Source organism: Paramacrobiotus metropolitanus, unplaced genomic scaffold (assembly GCF_019649055.1).
Source record: "Paramacrobiotus metropolitanus isolate TYO unplaced genomic scaffold, Prichtersi_v1.0 Parri_scaffold0000046, whole genome shotgun sequence".
Taxonomy (NCBI): domain Eukaryota; kingdom Metazoa; phylum Tardigrada; class Eutardigrada; order Parachela; family Macrobiotidae; genus Paramacrobiotus; species Paramacrobiotus metropolitanus.
Window position 1 is genome coordinate 1,055,190 of NW_026570266.1, and position 12,045 is coordinate 1,067,234.

Consider the following 12,045-nt stretch of genomic DNA (forward strand, 5'->3'; position numbering starts at 1 on the left):
GGCAGTGTACAACACTGCTGACGCAAGTGTGACTTCCATTGTCTATTTAAAAGTACTGTCACCTGTCTGCCGTGGTGTGTTGTGCATTGGTGTACATATAACCGTGTATTAAGTTAAATCGTAATTTCGTATGGTACGAGTCGTACTTGAGGTGCCTTTCGCTAGAACCGCCTCCGCAGGTGGTTTGCCTACGAAAAATCGAAATCGAAAAAGCGAAATCGCTGTGCAAGCCTTTAGAAAGTGAAACCAGCAAAAACATAAGATTCGACGCAAAACCATTCGTGAAAGCACCATAGACAGAAAATAACATACGAGTAGACATAGACAGCACGCAATTGGCTACTCGTAGGCTGTCTACGGTAAACACTACCCTGGCGAAACAGTACTGTAGGCGGCCGGTAGTGCAGCAGGATGGCGGGGAGACCCAGAACTACTGTCTTCTTTACTGCACAAAGTTTAGAAAGGCCCGTAACGAACGATGGATTTATTAAGAGTGGGGAATCGCGTTACTGACTGCGATGCAGCTCTGCACGACACTGGCACTCATCAGTTAATAGATTGTAGTCGCACGCACAAAAAGGCTTACGATAGACGGTACGATATACGGTAGGCTCTTGCACGTCATCACAGCGTACCCTTACCGGACCGTTTGACGATAGGATTGACGGTAAAAGGCTCAGATATCGTCAAGCATACCGTTGCGCTCAGCGATATAGCAACCACTCGCGGTGGCGGTGGCCTCCATAACAACGGCTGCAGTTGCCAAAACACGAAATTTTTGAATTGGTAGAGTAAGCTTTAAGTATTCTTGATTAACCAGCAAAGTAAATCAAAAGAAGGATAAAATTATTTGATGTTTTTTGATACCAAGTGGGAGCGGTTTGTCCAAAAATTCACGATTCTGCAGACATTTGCGTTTACCATGCTAAGCTTACGGAGCAGTTGGAGTACTCTGCGCGAGCTGTTCACTCAGACTCCGTAGACTTCTGTGTTAATTAAAAATGCTCCTAGAAACGTTCACTGGCGCTCAAATTTAGATGTTCTGATATCGAAAAATAATCTGGAATTTTAGTTTTGATATGACTTACAGCTGGACGCAGTTTATCTCATACAAAAGTGCCAAGGCTGATTGAAACTTTCACCTTTCTTCACGAAAGCATGACTCGACTGTATCGTACACCGTTTGTGATGAGTGCGACAGCTCCAATGTGCTAACGATACGGTTCCGATACGGTGTCCCACCGTATCGTTTACCGGACCGTATACCGGGACTGTATTGCGACTACAATAGCGCGCCTTCAGCAAAGGTCAGCACGTGCCGGGTCAAAGATGTGATGAATGTGATCCGATCCGAGAAGGGACAGCGTTAGGGGTACGAGGTATTGCTTATTTCACATGTACCGTTGTTATCATCGGCGTCATGTGCGCATATGATAGTGTTAATCGGTATCTCAAACACTTGGAAACACGCAAAGCGTAAAAACTTTACTGCCAGCTTACGTATATATAATATATTTAACGAGAACAACTCGTATGTAATAACAACTGCATCGTCGTGCAGTACTAGCAATATACACTAGTACTATAACAGTACTAGGTAAGTAGGTGCGCATTTACACATAATCATTCCCGTCACAGACATATTTGTCCGTTGTTTGTTTCTGAAAAATTTGTTCCTGGTATATTTTGCTTCTATTTCCGTCGGTTCCAGGCTCCAGTAATAATCGTAAGAAAATTTTAATTACTGGGAGCGCGCAGGAGAATGAGATTATGATTATGAGAGCACATGCGAATGGTGGTACAGGAACTGGTAAATGACCTTATAAGGTATATTATTTAATTCAAGCAACAAGTTTTGGGTAACCATGTTTCTGGGCTTTCGCTGCCCTGTAGCGTTGATGATAGTGGTTGTTTAATTAATTCTCCAGATACTAAAACGCAAAAAATCGTGAAAAACCTTCGATGCAGATATTGTGTTTGTTGGAATAATAAGCCATACCGCCAAATTCTTCTGCGTGCTGTAATTCCTAGCACTGTAACACTGCTGTTGCCGACTTGTGTAATGTGCAGTAAATTACATGTTCCGGCTTTTCGGCATGGCTAATAAAACCAGATTGCGATATATAGCAGGCTGAACCGGCTTTTACGGCTCGTTCGGCAATGCACTCAAAACATGAGTCACCCTCGTGCTACTCATCTGTAAACATTCCAAATAAGGCCAGGCCGCCGCACTGACATTGCACTTTCGTTACGTTTTCGGCTTTACGGACAACGTTTATCTGGAAATCGCTTCCGCATTACAGCTAGATTAAAATTCGATTATTTCCACTTTTAAATTAACAATAAAAACAAACAATAAATGAATGAAGGTAAATGCTTTTTAATTTAATTTTCGTGCTACACGAAAATAGATTATATCCGGGCAAAATGATGCTGGACAGACGAATTCTCTGTGAAAGTTCCGGTCCACACGTAATTTCCACTTTACACTGGAATTCAATGCAGTACATGCACAGTTCCATTTTCTTTGCGATTTTCAGAGCACAGCCAAATTTCAAGTCTGGAAGCTGTTTACTCTTTATTTAAAGTCAGTCAGATCGAAAATAAAATTAAAACGTTCATTAATTAATTTTTGAGGAGATAATGGACTTGTAATGCGCAGATAAGAATTTATTGACAAACAGATTTCATTGCAAATTTATACTGAAAGAGCGAAAAACCAGTTCCAGTGTAATTGGCATCGCGGGCTATTGGAATTGGCAATCCCTGCTGATTAGTCACGCAGCCGACCGTCCCACTCGATTCATGCAGTGTTGCACAAACTCATCGCTGCATTTCCCAACTTTTCTCTCCATTTCTTTGCACATTCTCCCTTTGCCAAGCCGAAGCCCTACGCTGTTTTTTTCCCTCCATGTCGTGATGTAATAAAATTGGCAGATTCATCTGTTTTCCTTTCTCTCTTGGGTGTATCGTGTACGTGTTTGTCTGTCAGCGCCTGCGTGTGTGTGTGGACGAGCAGAACGGTTCTCTAACAGAACAGGTTAGAAAATCGCAGCCATGTCGAACATCAGCGATCTGGACGCGTTAATGTCGGATTTGGATTCTGCGCGGCGTTCCACCGGAGGAGGTGAGTGCGTGTGTGTATGTACTGTAGAGTGGGGTATAATTTGGTCCGGGGAAATTGCTGAATTGCGTGATTGTTCACCAAGGCAAAGGGATGGGGTTGACTTTGAAGTTGTGATTGGAGATCGGTCAGTGTCAATAGCTGACGCAGGGATTTTCCATTTTCGCTCACGATTTGTCAATTGTAGGCAGCTATTTTCTTGCAGCGTTCCCATGCGTTTCAGTGTGGGCATTCCTCGTGGATGTGCTGAATGTAGTTTGTTGAAATTTTTTCGAGGATAAGACATTGTGCAGTTGATTCTCGTGATTAGTGTCAGTTTTGGCTATCCGGACTTCGAATTCATTTTATCTGTTTAACTCGAGTCACTTTGACTTAACCATGCAGAAAGGTTCGTCAAATTACATTAATTTGGTAAAGTAAAATTTAATTGAATTTTGCGAATTGAAATTAAATTTTGTCGATCGGTTTGATTGTAATGATTTAATCCGTAATATAATTTATTGCTTTTTGAGTGACTGTAATGAGAGTAATGGATTTTCTGTCAAAAAATATTCCAGTGATTTCTGTTTTCGTGTAAATTTTTTAATGGATTATGGGTGTCAGAAATATTCCGTTTTTCATTTTTTCAATGTCTGCGTCAGTGTCTGACTGTCTGTCTGGCAGGGATCGTCTGACTGGCGAAAAGTGCATGCACTTGATAGCATCAACACAAAATAACTACGCAGTTTTATGACTCTCCATTTGAGTATTTTGAGAATTTAAAGTAATTGAATGTAAATTGAGTGTTTTATGAAATTATTATTTGAATAAACTGATGAACTTTAATTAGATGCTGTTTGAACTTATTTTGTACGTACATATTTTGCACTTATATAGTTATATTTAATTCGTCATCATTTCATGGGAAAAAGACTTGGTTAGCGTTTCTTACCTTTACTGTGAAAATATGAATAACGGTGATATTTATTCAAAGGAGGTTTTGTTTACATGCTAGATTTCATGGATCTTCTGTAATCCTAGTGACCTTCTGATCCTTCTGATTTTTGCGGAGACCAATTCCCCGCGTCCCTTTACATAGGAAACACATTTACATTACTGAAAAAATATATGCTATTTGAAATGCAAAAAAAGTGCAGTTTTATTATATGGTTTAACTACAAATAACGATGGGTGGTCAGCTGCTAATTTAATTGATAATTTTGTAATATTGCTGTTGAACGCGTTCGCCATGGAATTTTAATGGCATGCTTAAATTTTAAATATAAATATTCCCAGGAATATTATACGTTTTAATGAAGTCGCTAGTGAATGAAGCCTGTGTTTGCTCATCGAGCATTATTTGGGAAAAACTGTCGTTCACTAGGAGATCAAGCAGTTTAGAAAATTATCATTTTAGAAAAACAGCGAACAACTGCAAACAAAATGAGCGTAATTATCGTGGCTGAGATTTGAAAGATTAATTTATTTACAGGTACTCGTGTGTACGCACCGGGAACGCGCGTCACCCACTCGTTCGAAATGTCGGAGAAGACGATGACCATGAGCGACCGGGACCGGGACAGTCCGCTGCGGGATCGCAGTGATCGCAGCGAGGAGCGCTCGCAGTCCCCGCTGGTCAGCCGGCCCAAATCGCCCGGCCAGCACCGCAAAATGCAGCCCGGCGGACGGCCGGGGGGAGCGTCCGGCGCCACCAAGGAGCTGGACGACCTCATGGCCTCCCTCAACGACTTCAAAGTGGTCAGTACGATCTTGCACGATGCTGGATTAAGAATTTTTTGAAATTGTTAGCACCCTGATTTTTGTGGAATTTATTTTGTTGTTTTTTAAATAATTAAATTAAAGAATTCATGGAATCGTTTGAATTTGTTAGAATATTAACGAACGGTAGAAAGATGTAGTTTGAAGCTATCGTAGTGCAGTGGCACGTAGTTGCTGGAGTAAGTAAGTCTTGTTTAAGTGCCAAAAAAACTTGAATTCACTGACATTATTTCTATGCAGTCGAATAAAATTTTTAACATTTTTTGATGATCTATGCGATACCAGAATTAATCAGCAAAATTTTGTAAAAGCTGAGGAGCATTGAAATTACTGCCTTGCTAGAATACAGTTCAAGATATGTTGGAAAAATAAATCGTTTTTCTGATTTTTTTGCGGTGCATGCTCGTCAAATACAAAACAGCGATGAATGGGAAATTGTGAGAAAGTCAGTTAAAAGTCGGTGTGCGTTTAAGTGGCGGCTTAAACTGGAAATGCTAATCGCATCGATTATCCGTGTTGTATAATTTGTTTATTAGCGGTTCCGGCTGGTCGGCATTGAATTGGCGGTGTTATGGGCCTAACAATGTCACTTTCGGACCATGTATGTCGGCGCTGCATTCCCCGCGCGCTCGTTGTGCTCGTCGGTCATGTTATGCAATTTGTCAAATGTCAACGCATACCGCCTCATTAAAAATGCAGATTTTCTCCAGATTTTACACTTGAAACGGTGTAAATTTTCATACAAATTTTAATTTTTTTGAAGGATTTTTCAGTATTGTCATTTTTTTGCGTGCCAGTATTTTAACATTTTAAATTCCAACGACAGTCATCTTCTTGAAAATTCCGGATACTTAAACATGATTAAAACAGTAAACATTATTATTTTATTAAAAACTTAAGTTTATAGAAAAATTACTTGAAAATGATTATTCAAAAATAATTTTCCAGTATCGCCATTTTTTGGGGATTTTACTAATATTAATGCCGTAAATTCTTACAGAAATATTTAAAAAAGTTCCCTGATACTTAAAATCGTTAGAAAATGCTCATTGCATTTAAGTTGAGTGGCCGCTACGCCGGGAGTTAATTTGGGCAATTGGCCTTCGTTAAGGAAAAAACAAATGGATTACTGCACGCCTCTGCACGTCTCGTAAAATTCGCACAGCGTTTTCTCTCGGTCCGCGCAGCATATGTCGTCTAGTGCGCGTGGGCGTCTGCCGTGACGTTTGGAGTAGCAGTGTGTTTGTTTGGTTTGGAGCGATAGTTGCAGTGGCTGTAACGAGACCTTTTATGGACCGATAAGATCCCCACTCAGCCAGTTTGCTGCTGTAGCGGTGAACATACCAGATACGAGTAATTTGGCGTTACATCAGCAAATGCGGTTTTCATATGCAGCCAGTGTTTTACGGCTACCGGTATATATTGACGACTGTAGACCGCATCGTTATGCTGACGCCGGGAAAAGATGTGTTCGTAAAATGAGAAATTAGTTTCCTTGTGGTGGGAAACATTTACCGTAATGCTTCATGAACGAATCCTGTATTTGCAGATTAATATAAAATTGTTAAATTTTAACGCTTTTCTATACAGTACAGATAGATAAGAAACCTCTGCCGACGAAGCAGGAAAATATATAATTTAAAATCTGGGATTTAAGAAAATACTAAAAAATGCTACCGCCTGTCGCCCGATACAAAAATTAATACGAATAAATATTGCAGTGCTCAAGCACAATTATGGAAATACTAGAATTTTGATTCTCAGAACGTTATCGTTTATTTTGTTCCGCTGATTGCGGCTACTTTGGTTATTTACTTCAGATAAGATTAAATTAAGATACAGTAACATCTGAATAAATTAATTATTTTGATTTAATTTAAAGCGTGACATGACACAACTTAAATAATATAAAAATAAATAATTACAATGTTTTATACACGTGTATTTAATTCTGCATGGAGTTTTTACGGGTGTGTTTGTTGCAGGAAAACAACAACAATCAGTCGTCGAATTACCAGGCGACCACCACTAGTCGCTTCACGGAGAGCACGCAGCGCAACTACACGGGATCATCGCCGTCGCCGGCCCGCGACGTGTGGGATAAGGGCGCGGTGAACCGCGGGAGTCCCCTCAGCGACAGCAACCACAACCGGGACAGTGTGGACCGCGGCGGAGCGACATCGCGCACCAGTGACCTCTCTGACAACAACACCTGTGCGGCCTGCAACAAGACCGTCTCCGGCCAGGTAGGCGCGCGCTTATCACCTTTTTTTAGATAACAGCAACAGAAAAAACGAGAATAAATAGCCAGTGAGCTGTAGAAAGCTATGTTTATGTTGGAAAATAAATAGCCAAAAAATGCAATTAAAAAAATGAACAAAAATAACCAAATAGGTGGGAAACTGTAGAAAAAACGTAGCTGTATACTGGAAAATGAATAGCCAGAAAAGATAGAATATGTATGATTATTTTACAGAATACTTACTTGTGTCATGAATTGGTAATTCTTACTACAGTTTTTTTTCCAGCAGTGGAAAATATACATAAAGTCAGAAATTAATTATTGCCTAATTTTTATTAAATTATTTTTTTCGTTTGAAAGAGAATTTGGAAGCTTCAGAAAAAATTTTGGAAATGCGAAAACGAAGCCGGTTTTTTTTTTATTTTTCGGAGTTCATTGTATTTAATGTTTAACGATTACAAATGGAATTTTGAGGGTGGTAATCGCGGTTAAAATAGCGGATATTTTCTTCATGACATTATTGACATTAAAATCCACTGACATCCATTACGATAGGGCGCGAAAAATGCGGCCGTAATGTGCCGGCGGTGTAAATATACCGCATTCCATGGTCCCGTCCGTAATGTTACTGTTATGATGTGTCGGGGATGTTTATTTATCCTTCTGCGCGACCCACTTTGGGACAGTACACGATTTTCCCGTTTAATTTGTCACTTTTTTCCATCATCTGCGTTCGATTAGCCGGGGGATTGTGTTGAGGATTAGCTGGTTATTCTTGACGTCCAATTGAGGAAAAATATCTTACGTCTATGAGTTGAAGTTGTTTCCGAGTCGTATGATTAGTATTCTGGCTGGCTGATGCCGTCCTGTTGGGTGGAATATTGACGCGTCCGCATGCTTTGTCACTGAGAGCACGCGTTGCCGCATCGCGATCGCGCTGCTTTGCTTGCTGCCTGCCTGCTGCTGGCGCACTGCTGCTTGGCCGCCGCATTACTAACATCTGTTTTGTTTGTTATTTTTTACGTGTCAGACAAATTACAGCCATGTACCCGTGATGGTTTGTACGGTGCGGCAGAGAATTAGGGAAATTGCCGGATAACATACAAAACGTACATAATACTGTGTACTTACTATCAAAAGTGCATAGAAATATATCCACAGAGAAAATTCTTCCAGATCCATTATTAAACCATCAATATTTCTCTAACTAATAAATTTTTCGGGAATTCCTTCGCCGGTTCCGGTTGATAAAATACACCGTAAATAAATTGTGTTGAAATTCACAGTTGCTCACAATTATTATCATTCTGGTTGCTTTATTAAAGGCGAATTCACTGAGTGGGTTTTTAGCGTTTCCAGTTTATGACGCACTAGATTCGAGTTTTCTAAAAAAATTCCTGTTGTACATTCTAGACGTTTCTGACAGGAAATAGTTACTGAAATTTGGGAATCTGTTTCTCAGGGAATTTGTTAAACCATTGTCAGTAGTGGTTACTGTTAGTCAGCTTCTGTAAATTCAGGAAAAAACCGGTGTAGTGCGACGTGAAAATAAGTAGGCGGAGATTTACATAAATTACGCAGTTAATCAAACGGCACACGTGGAAATACTGTTGGTTAATAAATAATTATATCAATTTTTTGTATCTGAATATTGTGTATATGGATGTAGGTGATTACTGCACTGGGGAAAGTATGGCATATTGAGTGCTTCCGGTGCGCTCATTGTGATACGCCTCTGAGAACGCAGCCGTTTTTCGAGAAGGCTGGGAAGGCCTATTGCGAGCGAGACTATCATGAACTGTTCGCCATGAAGTGTCAGAAATGCAAAGGTCCCATTAAGGACGTGAGTAGACGTTGAATTTCTCTCTTTCTTTATTATTCCTAACCATGGCTAACCTATCCTACCTGGCCGTGCATGCAAGACAATTCTGCCGAACCTTCGAAAGCGCATTACTAGTACGAGTATCTGTATATGTATGAAGAAACTAACTAAAGGGGTGTTGGACTAGAATTTTTATCTGTAGAAAAAAAAGTATATATGTATATGTAACTTTAATAGAATATATTTTTAAAATATGTTGAAGAAAAATAATTTGCATGAAGAGGAAAATGGACTTGACTTTGTGACCATGTTAAGACCCTTTCCTTTTTTTTGTGCGCCGTTTACGTGACAGGCACTGTACTACAATCTGACACAATACTTTATTTTTCTACGTGACAAAGAACAACTGTGTAAAGATTTTCTCAAAATTAATTTGGATTAAATCCTGTTAAATACAAGGCGTATCTGTACAAATTTTATATCGAAGAGCTGAAAAATCGTGCCGAGTAAGCGGCATCCAGTTGGGGGAATTGTCTTGCACTGCATGCGCAACTCTTGGCCGCTTGTTGTTCGTGTTTGATTTCTCGCTGTATCGGTGGCTGTGTGCTTGTGCGTGTGGCTGATTGTAGACCTGCTACACGGCCCTGGAGGCCTCCTGGCATCCGGAGTGCTTCTGCTGCGCCCGCTGCAACACCGCCTTCGGCGAGGAGCCCTTCCACGAGCGCGAGGGCCGGCCCTTCTGCGATAACTGCTATCTGGCCTCCTTCGCGCCGCAGTGCCAGGGCTGCCGGAAGCCCATCTCCGGCACCTACCTCACCGCCCTCGACGCGCAGTGGCATCGCGATTGTTTTGTTTGCACTGTAAGCAGTAGTATGCACACAAACAACAACGCAGACGGCCTCAGCCAGATAATTAACTCGGGAAAAAATCACTCTGATAAAGCGTAATATAAATAATAATAATTTACAGTTTTGGAATTAGTCCCGCGCTCATAGATTGCACACATCATTGCACCGTTTATTCGCGAACATTTGCTCAGACTGACAGCCAGTTCATACTAAAAGTATACATATAGATATAAGTATACATACTTTATTTAGATAAACATATAAGATTTTTTATAGTTTTAGGCAATTAACGTAAACGTTAACGTATACGTATTGGTGGTAAAAATAAATTCTGTCGAAGCTATGCACGCGATCTTAAAACACGAGAGCCGAAAAGAAATTTGAAAAATATCTAAAAAATTATACAGTTCAGCTGAAAATAGTCTAACAGATATTTTGTTGTAAAAAAATTCGAGAAATTTCAACGTTGTTCTAAAGACTCCTTTTCTTTAATTGCAGGACTGTCGCAAACCCTTCGAGAGCGGCAGCTTCTTCGAGCTGGACGGTCGGCCGTACTGCGAGCAGCACTACCACAGTCAGCGCGGTTCAGTGTGTGGCACCTGTCAGCAGCCCATCAGCGGCCGCTGCATCACGGCCATGGGCAAGAAATTCCACCCGGATCACTTTGTCTGCTCATACTGCGTGCGGCCCTTAAATAAAGGGACTTTTAAGGAGCACGCCGGGAAACCATGGTGCCACAACTGCTTCGAGCGCTTGTACGGGTAAGCGGCGAAAGAGCGAGAGAGGTCACTGGTGGGACAGCCCAACGGGATCACTACGACGGCGTTATCCTCTCCTGTTGCATCCAAAAATATTATCCCTCTTATAAAAAAAAATTAAAAAAATAATTGTAATTTTTCTGCATTTTCCTGATATTTTTTAGCCGGTGTGTAAAAACTAGAATTTTCTCTTTAATTTTTTTCCTGGAAATTTTCACATCGTTTTATCTGAAATTTGCTGTAATTTTTAGCAGTGTTGTTTCAAAATTTGAGATTTTTAATCCGTTTGTTTTTCTTATTGTGAAATTATTATAACCGGTGAGAAAGCTTTCTACCTCGTTAGAATTTACAGAAATTAATGATGACTTAGAATTTTTCCCTAAAATTGCTGGTTTTTTTCTCTGGCTTGTGATTTTTTCTTTTTGCGAATTTTTCCTTTCATTTTTTAACCACAATTTACAAATCATTTAAACCGACATCGCCCGGTAGGTCCAATAAGGAGGGACAGACGGATGACGGAGCGGATATGTGAAAACACGACAGAAGAGAGCATTTTAAAATAAACGGAAATATTCTAGTTTTATCGGCAAATATGGCATCTACAATATATACGCGTTGTATTTTTCTAATTTTTAATTTTAACCGTTTTAATGTCGAGACACTTTTGTGCGTTGTGTGCCTTTTTCTCTCTTCCTAGCTCTTCCATTTTTCATATGGGGAAATGTTATTCTTTTGATCATGGTTGCTGTTTTAATCGTTTGATTGGTCGTTGGAATTGGGTGTCATTTGTTGGCAGCTTTGGATTTTTCTTGGTTGTAATTTAACCCTTGCGAGTTCGTTGTTCATTGCAGTTTGCGTTTAGTGTCATGTTTTAGTTGTTAAATAAAAAATAGCTTAAATGTTCCTGGCGTTAGATATGATAAAAGTTTGTGTAAGTGTAAGCGTACAGATACGCAGCATACACTGCTAAAAGCTGAAAGATTTTTATTAGTCAGTTTATGTTCAGCTTTAAACAAAGTTTCGCGGATTTAAAAGTTCTTTAACACATATTCAATTTGATCCGTTCTTCCACCACCGATGGAAAACGCCTTCTGAACATTTGCTGCAGTTTCGCGCATTCACGAAGGCGAAGAAACGTCGGAGTATACATGCTGTAATTATATAGATTATGTACCGCGCCACGCTCCTTTTTTTTGCCAAAATACAGTCCGGAATCAAATTGGGCTGATATTATGACATTTTTCTAGTACAATACTACACGTAGAGTTTTATTTCTAATAGGCATTAACCATCCATCGAATTCACAAAAAGACTACAAGCGCGGGCACATGTACACATACAGCTGTCCCGATATACTGTACAATACAAAATACAATACTGTAGTTACTTCCTGTAGTTATCTGTAGTTTGCAAGTATTTCCACCACATAATACTACTACTACTAATAATAATAATAATAGTAATTTCGCACGAATTCGCACGATTTCGCTCAC

General features: G+C 40.0%; 1 protein-coding gene across 2 annotated transcripts; it reads left to right on the forward strand.

Annotated features, from left to right (window-relative positions):
- The first annotated feature begins 2,824 nt into the window (after positions 1 to 2,824).
- LOC129591436 (transforming growth factor beta-1-induced transcript 1 protein-like) lies at positions 2,825 to 11,453 on the forward strand. 2 transcript variants are annotated; one of them, XM_055487088.1, is made up of 7 exons: positions 2,825 to 3,127; positions 4,596 to 4,861; positions 6,868 to 7,128; positions 8,794 to 8,967; positions 9,576 to 9,806; positions 10,293 to 10,555; positions 11,042 to 11,453. In XM_055487088.1, exons 1-7 carry the CDS (start codon positions 3,058 to 3,060, stop codon positions 11,082 to 11,084), a joined length of 1,308 nt encoding a protein of 435 aa, XP_055343063.1. In that variant the 5' UTR covers positions 2,825 to 3,057; the 3' UTR covers positions 11,085 to 11,453. The 2 variants fall into 2 exon arrangements, with proteins under 2 accessions (XP_055343063.1, XP_055343065.1); XM_055487090.1 differs by lacking the exon at positions 2,825 to 3,127 and adding an exon at positions 3,292 to 3,512.
- Positions 11,454 to 12,045: the final 592 nt, after the last annotated feature.

Coding starts and splice junctions, on each gene's coding strand:
- LOC129591436 (XM_055487088.1), top strand. CDS start 3,058: ATGTCGAACATCAGCGATCTGGACGCGTTAATGTCGGATTTGGATTCT. Junction 3,128..4,595: donor GCGGCGTTCCACCGGAGGAG/GTGAGTGCGTGT, acceptor ATTTATTTACAG/GTACTCGTGTGTACGCACCG. Junction 4,862..6,867: donor CCCTCAACGACTTCAAAGTG/GTCAGTACGATC, acceptor TGTTTGTTGCAG/GAAAACAACAACAATCAGTC.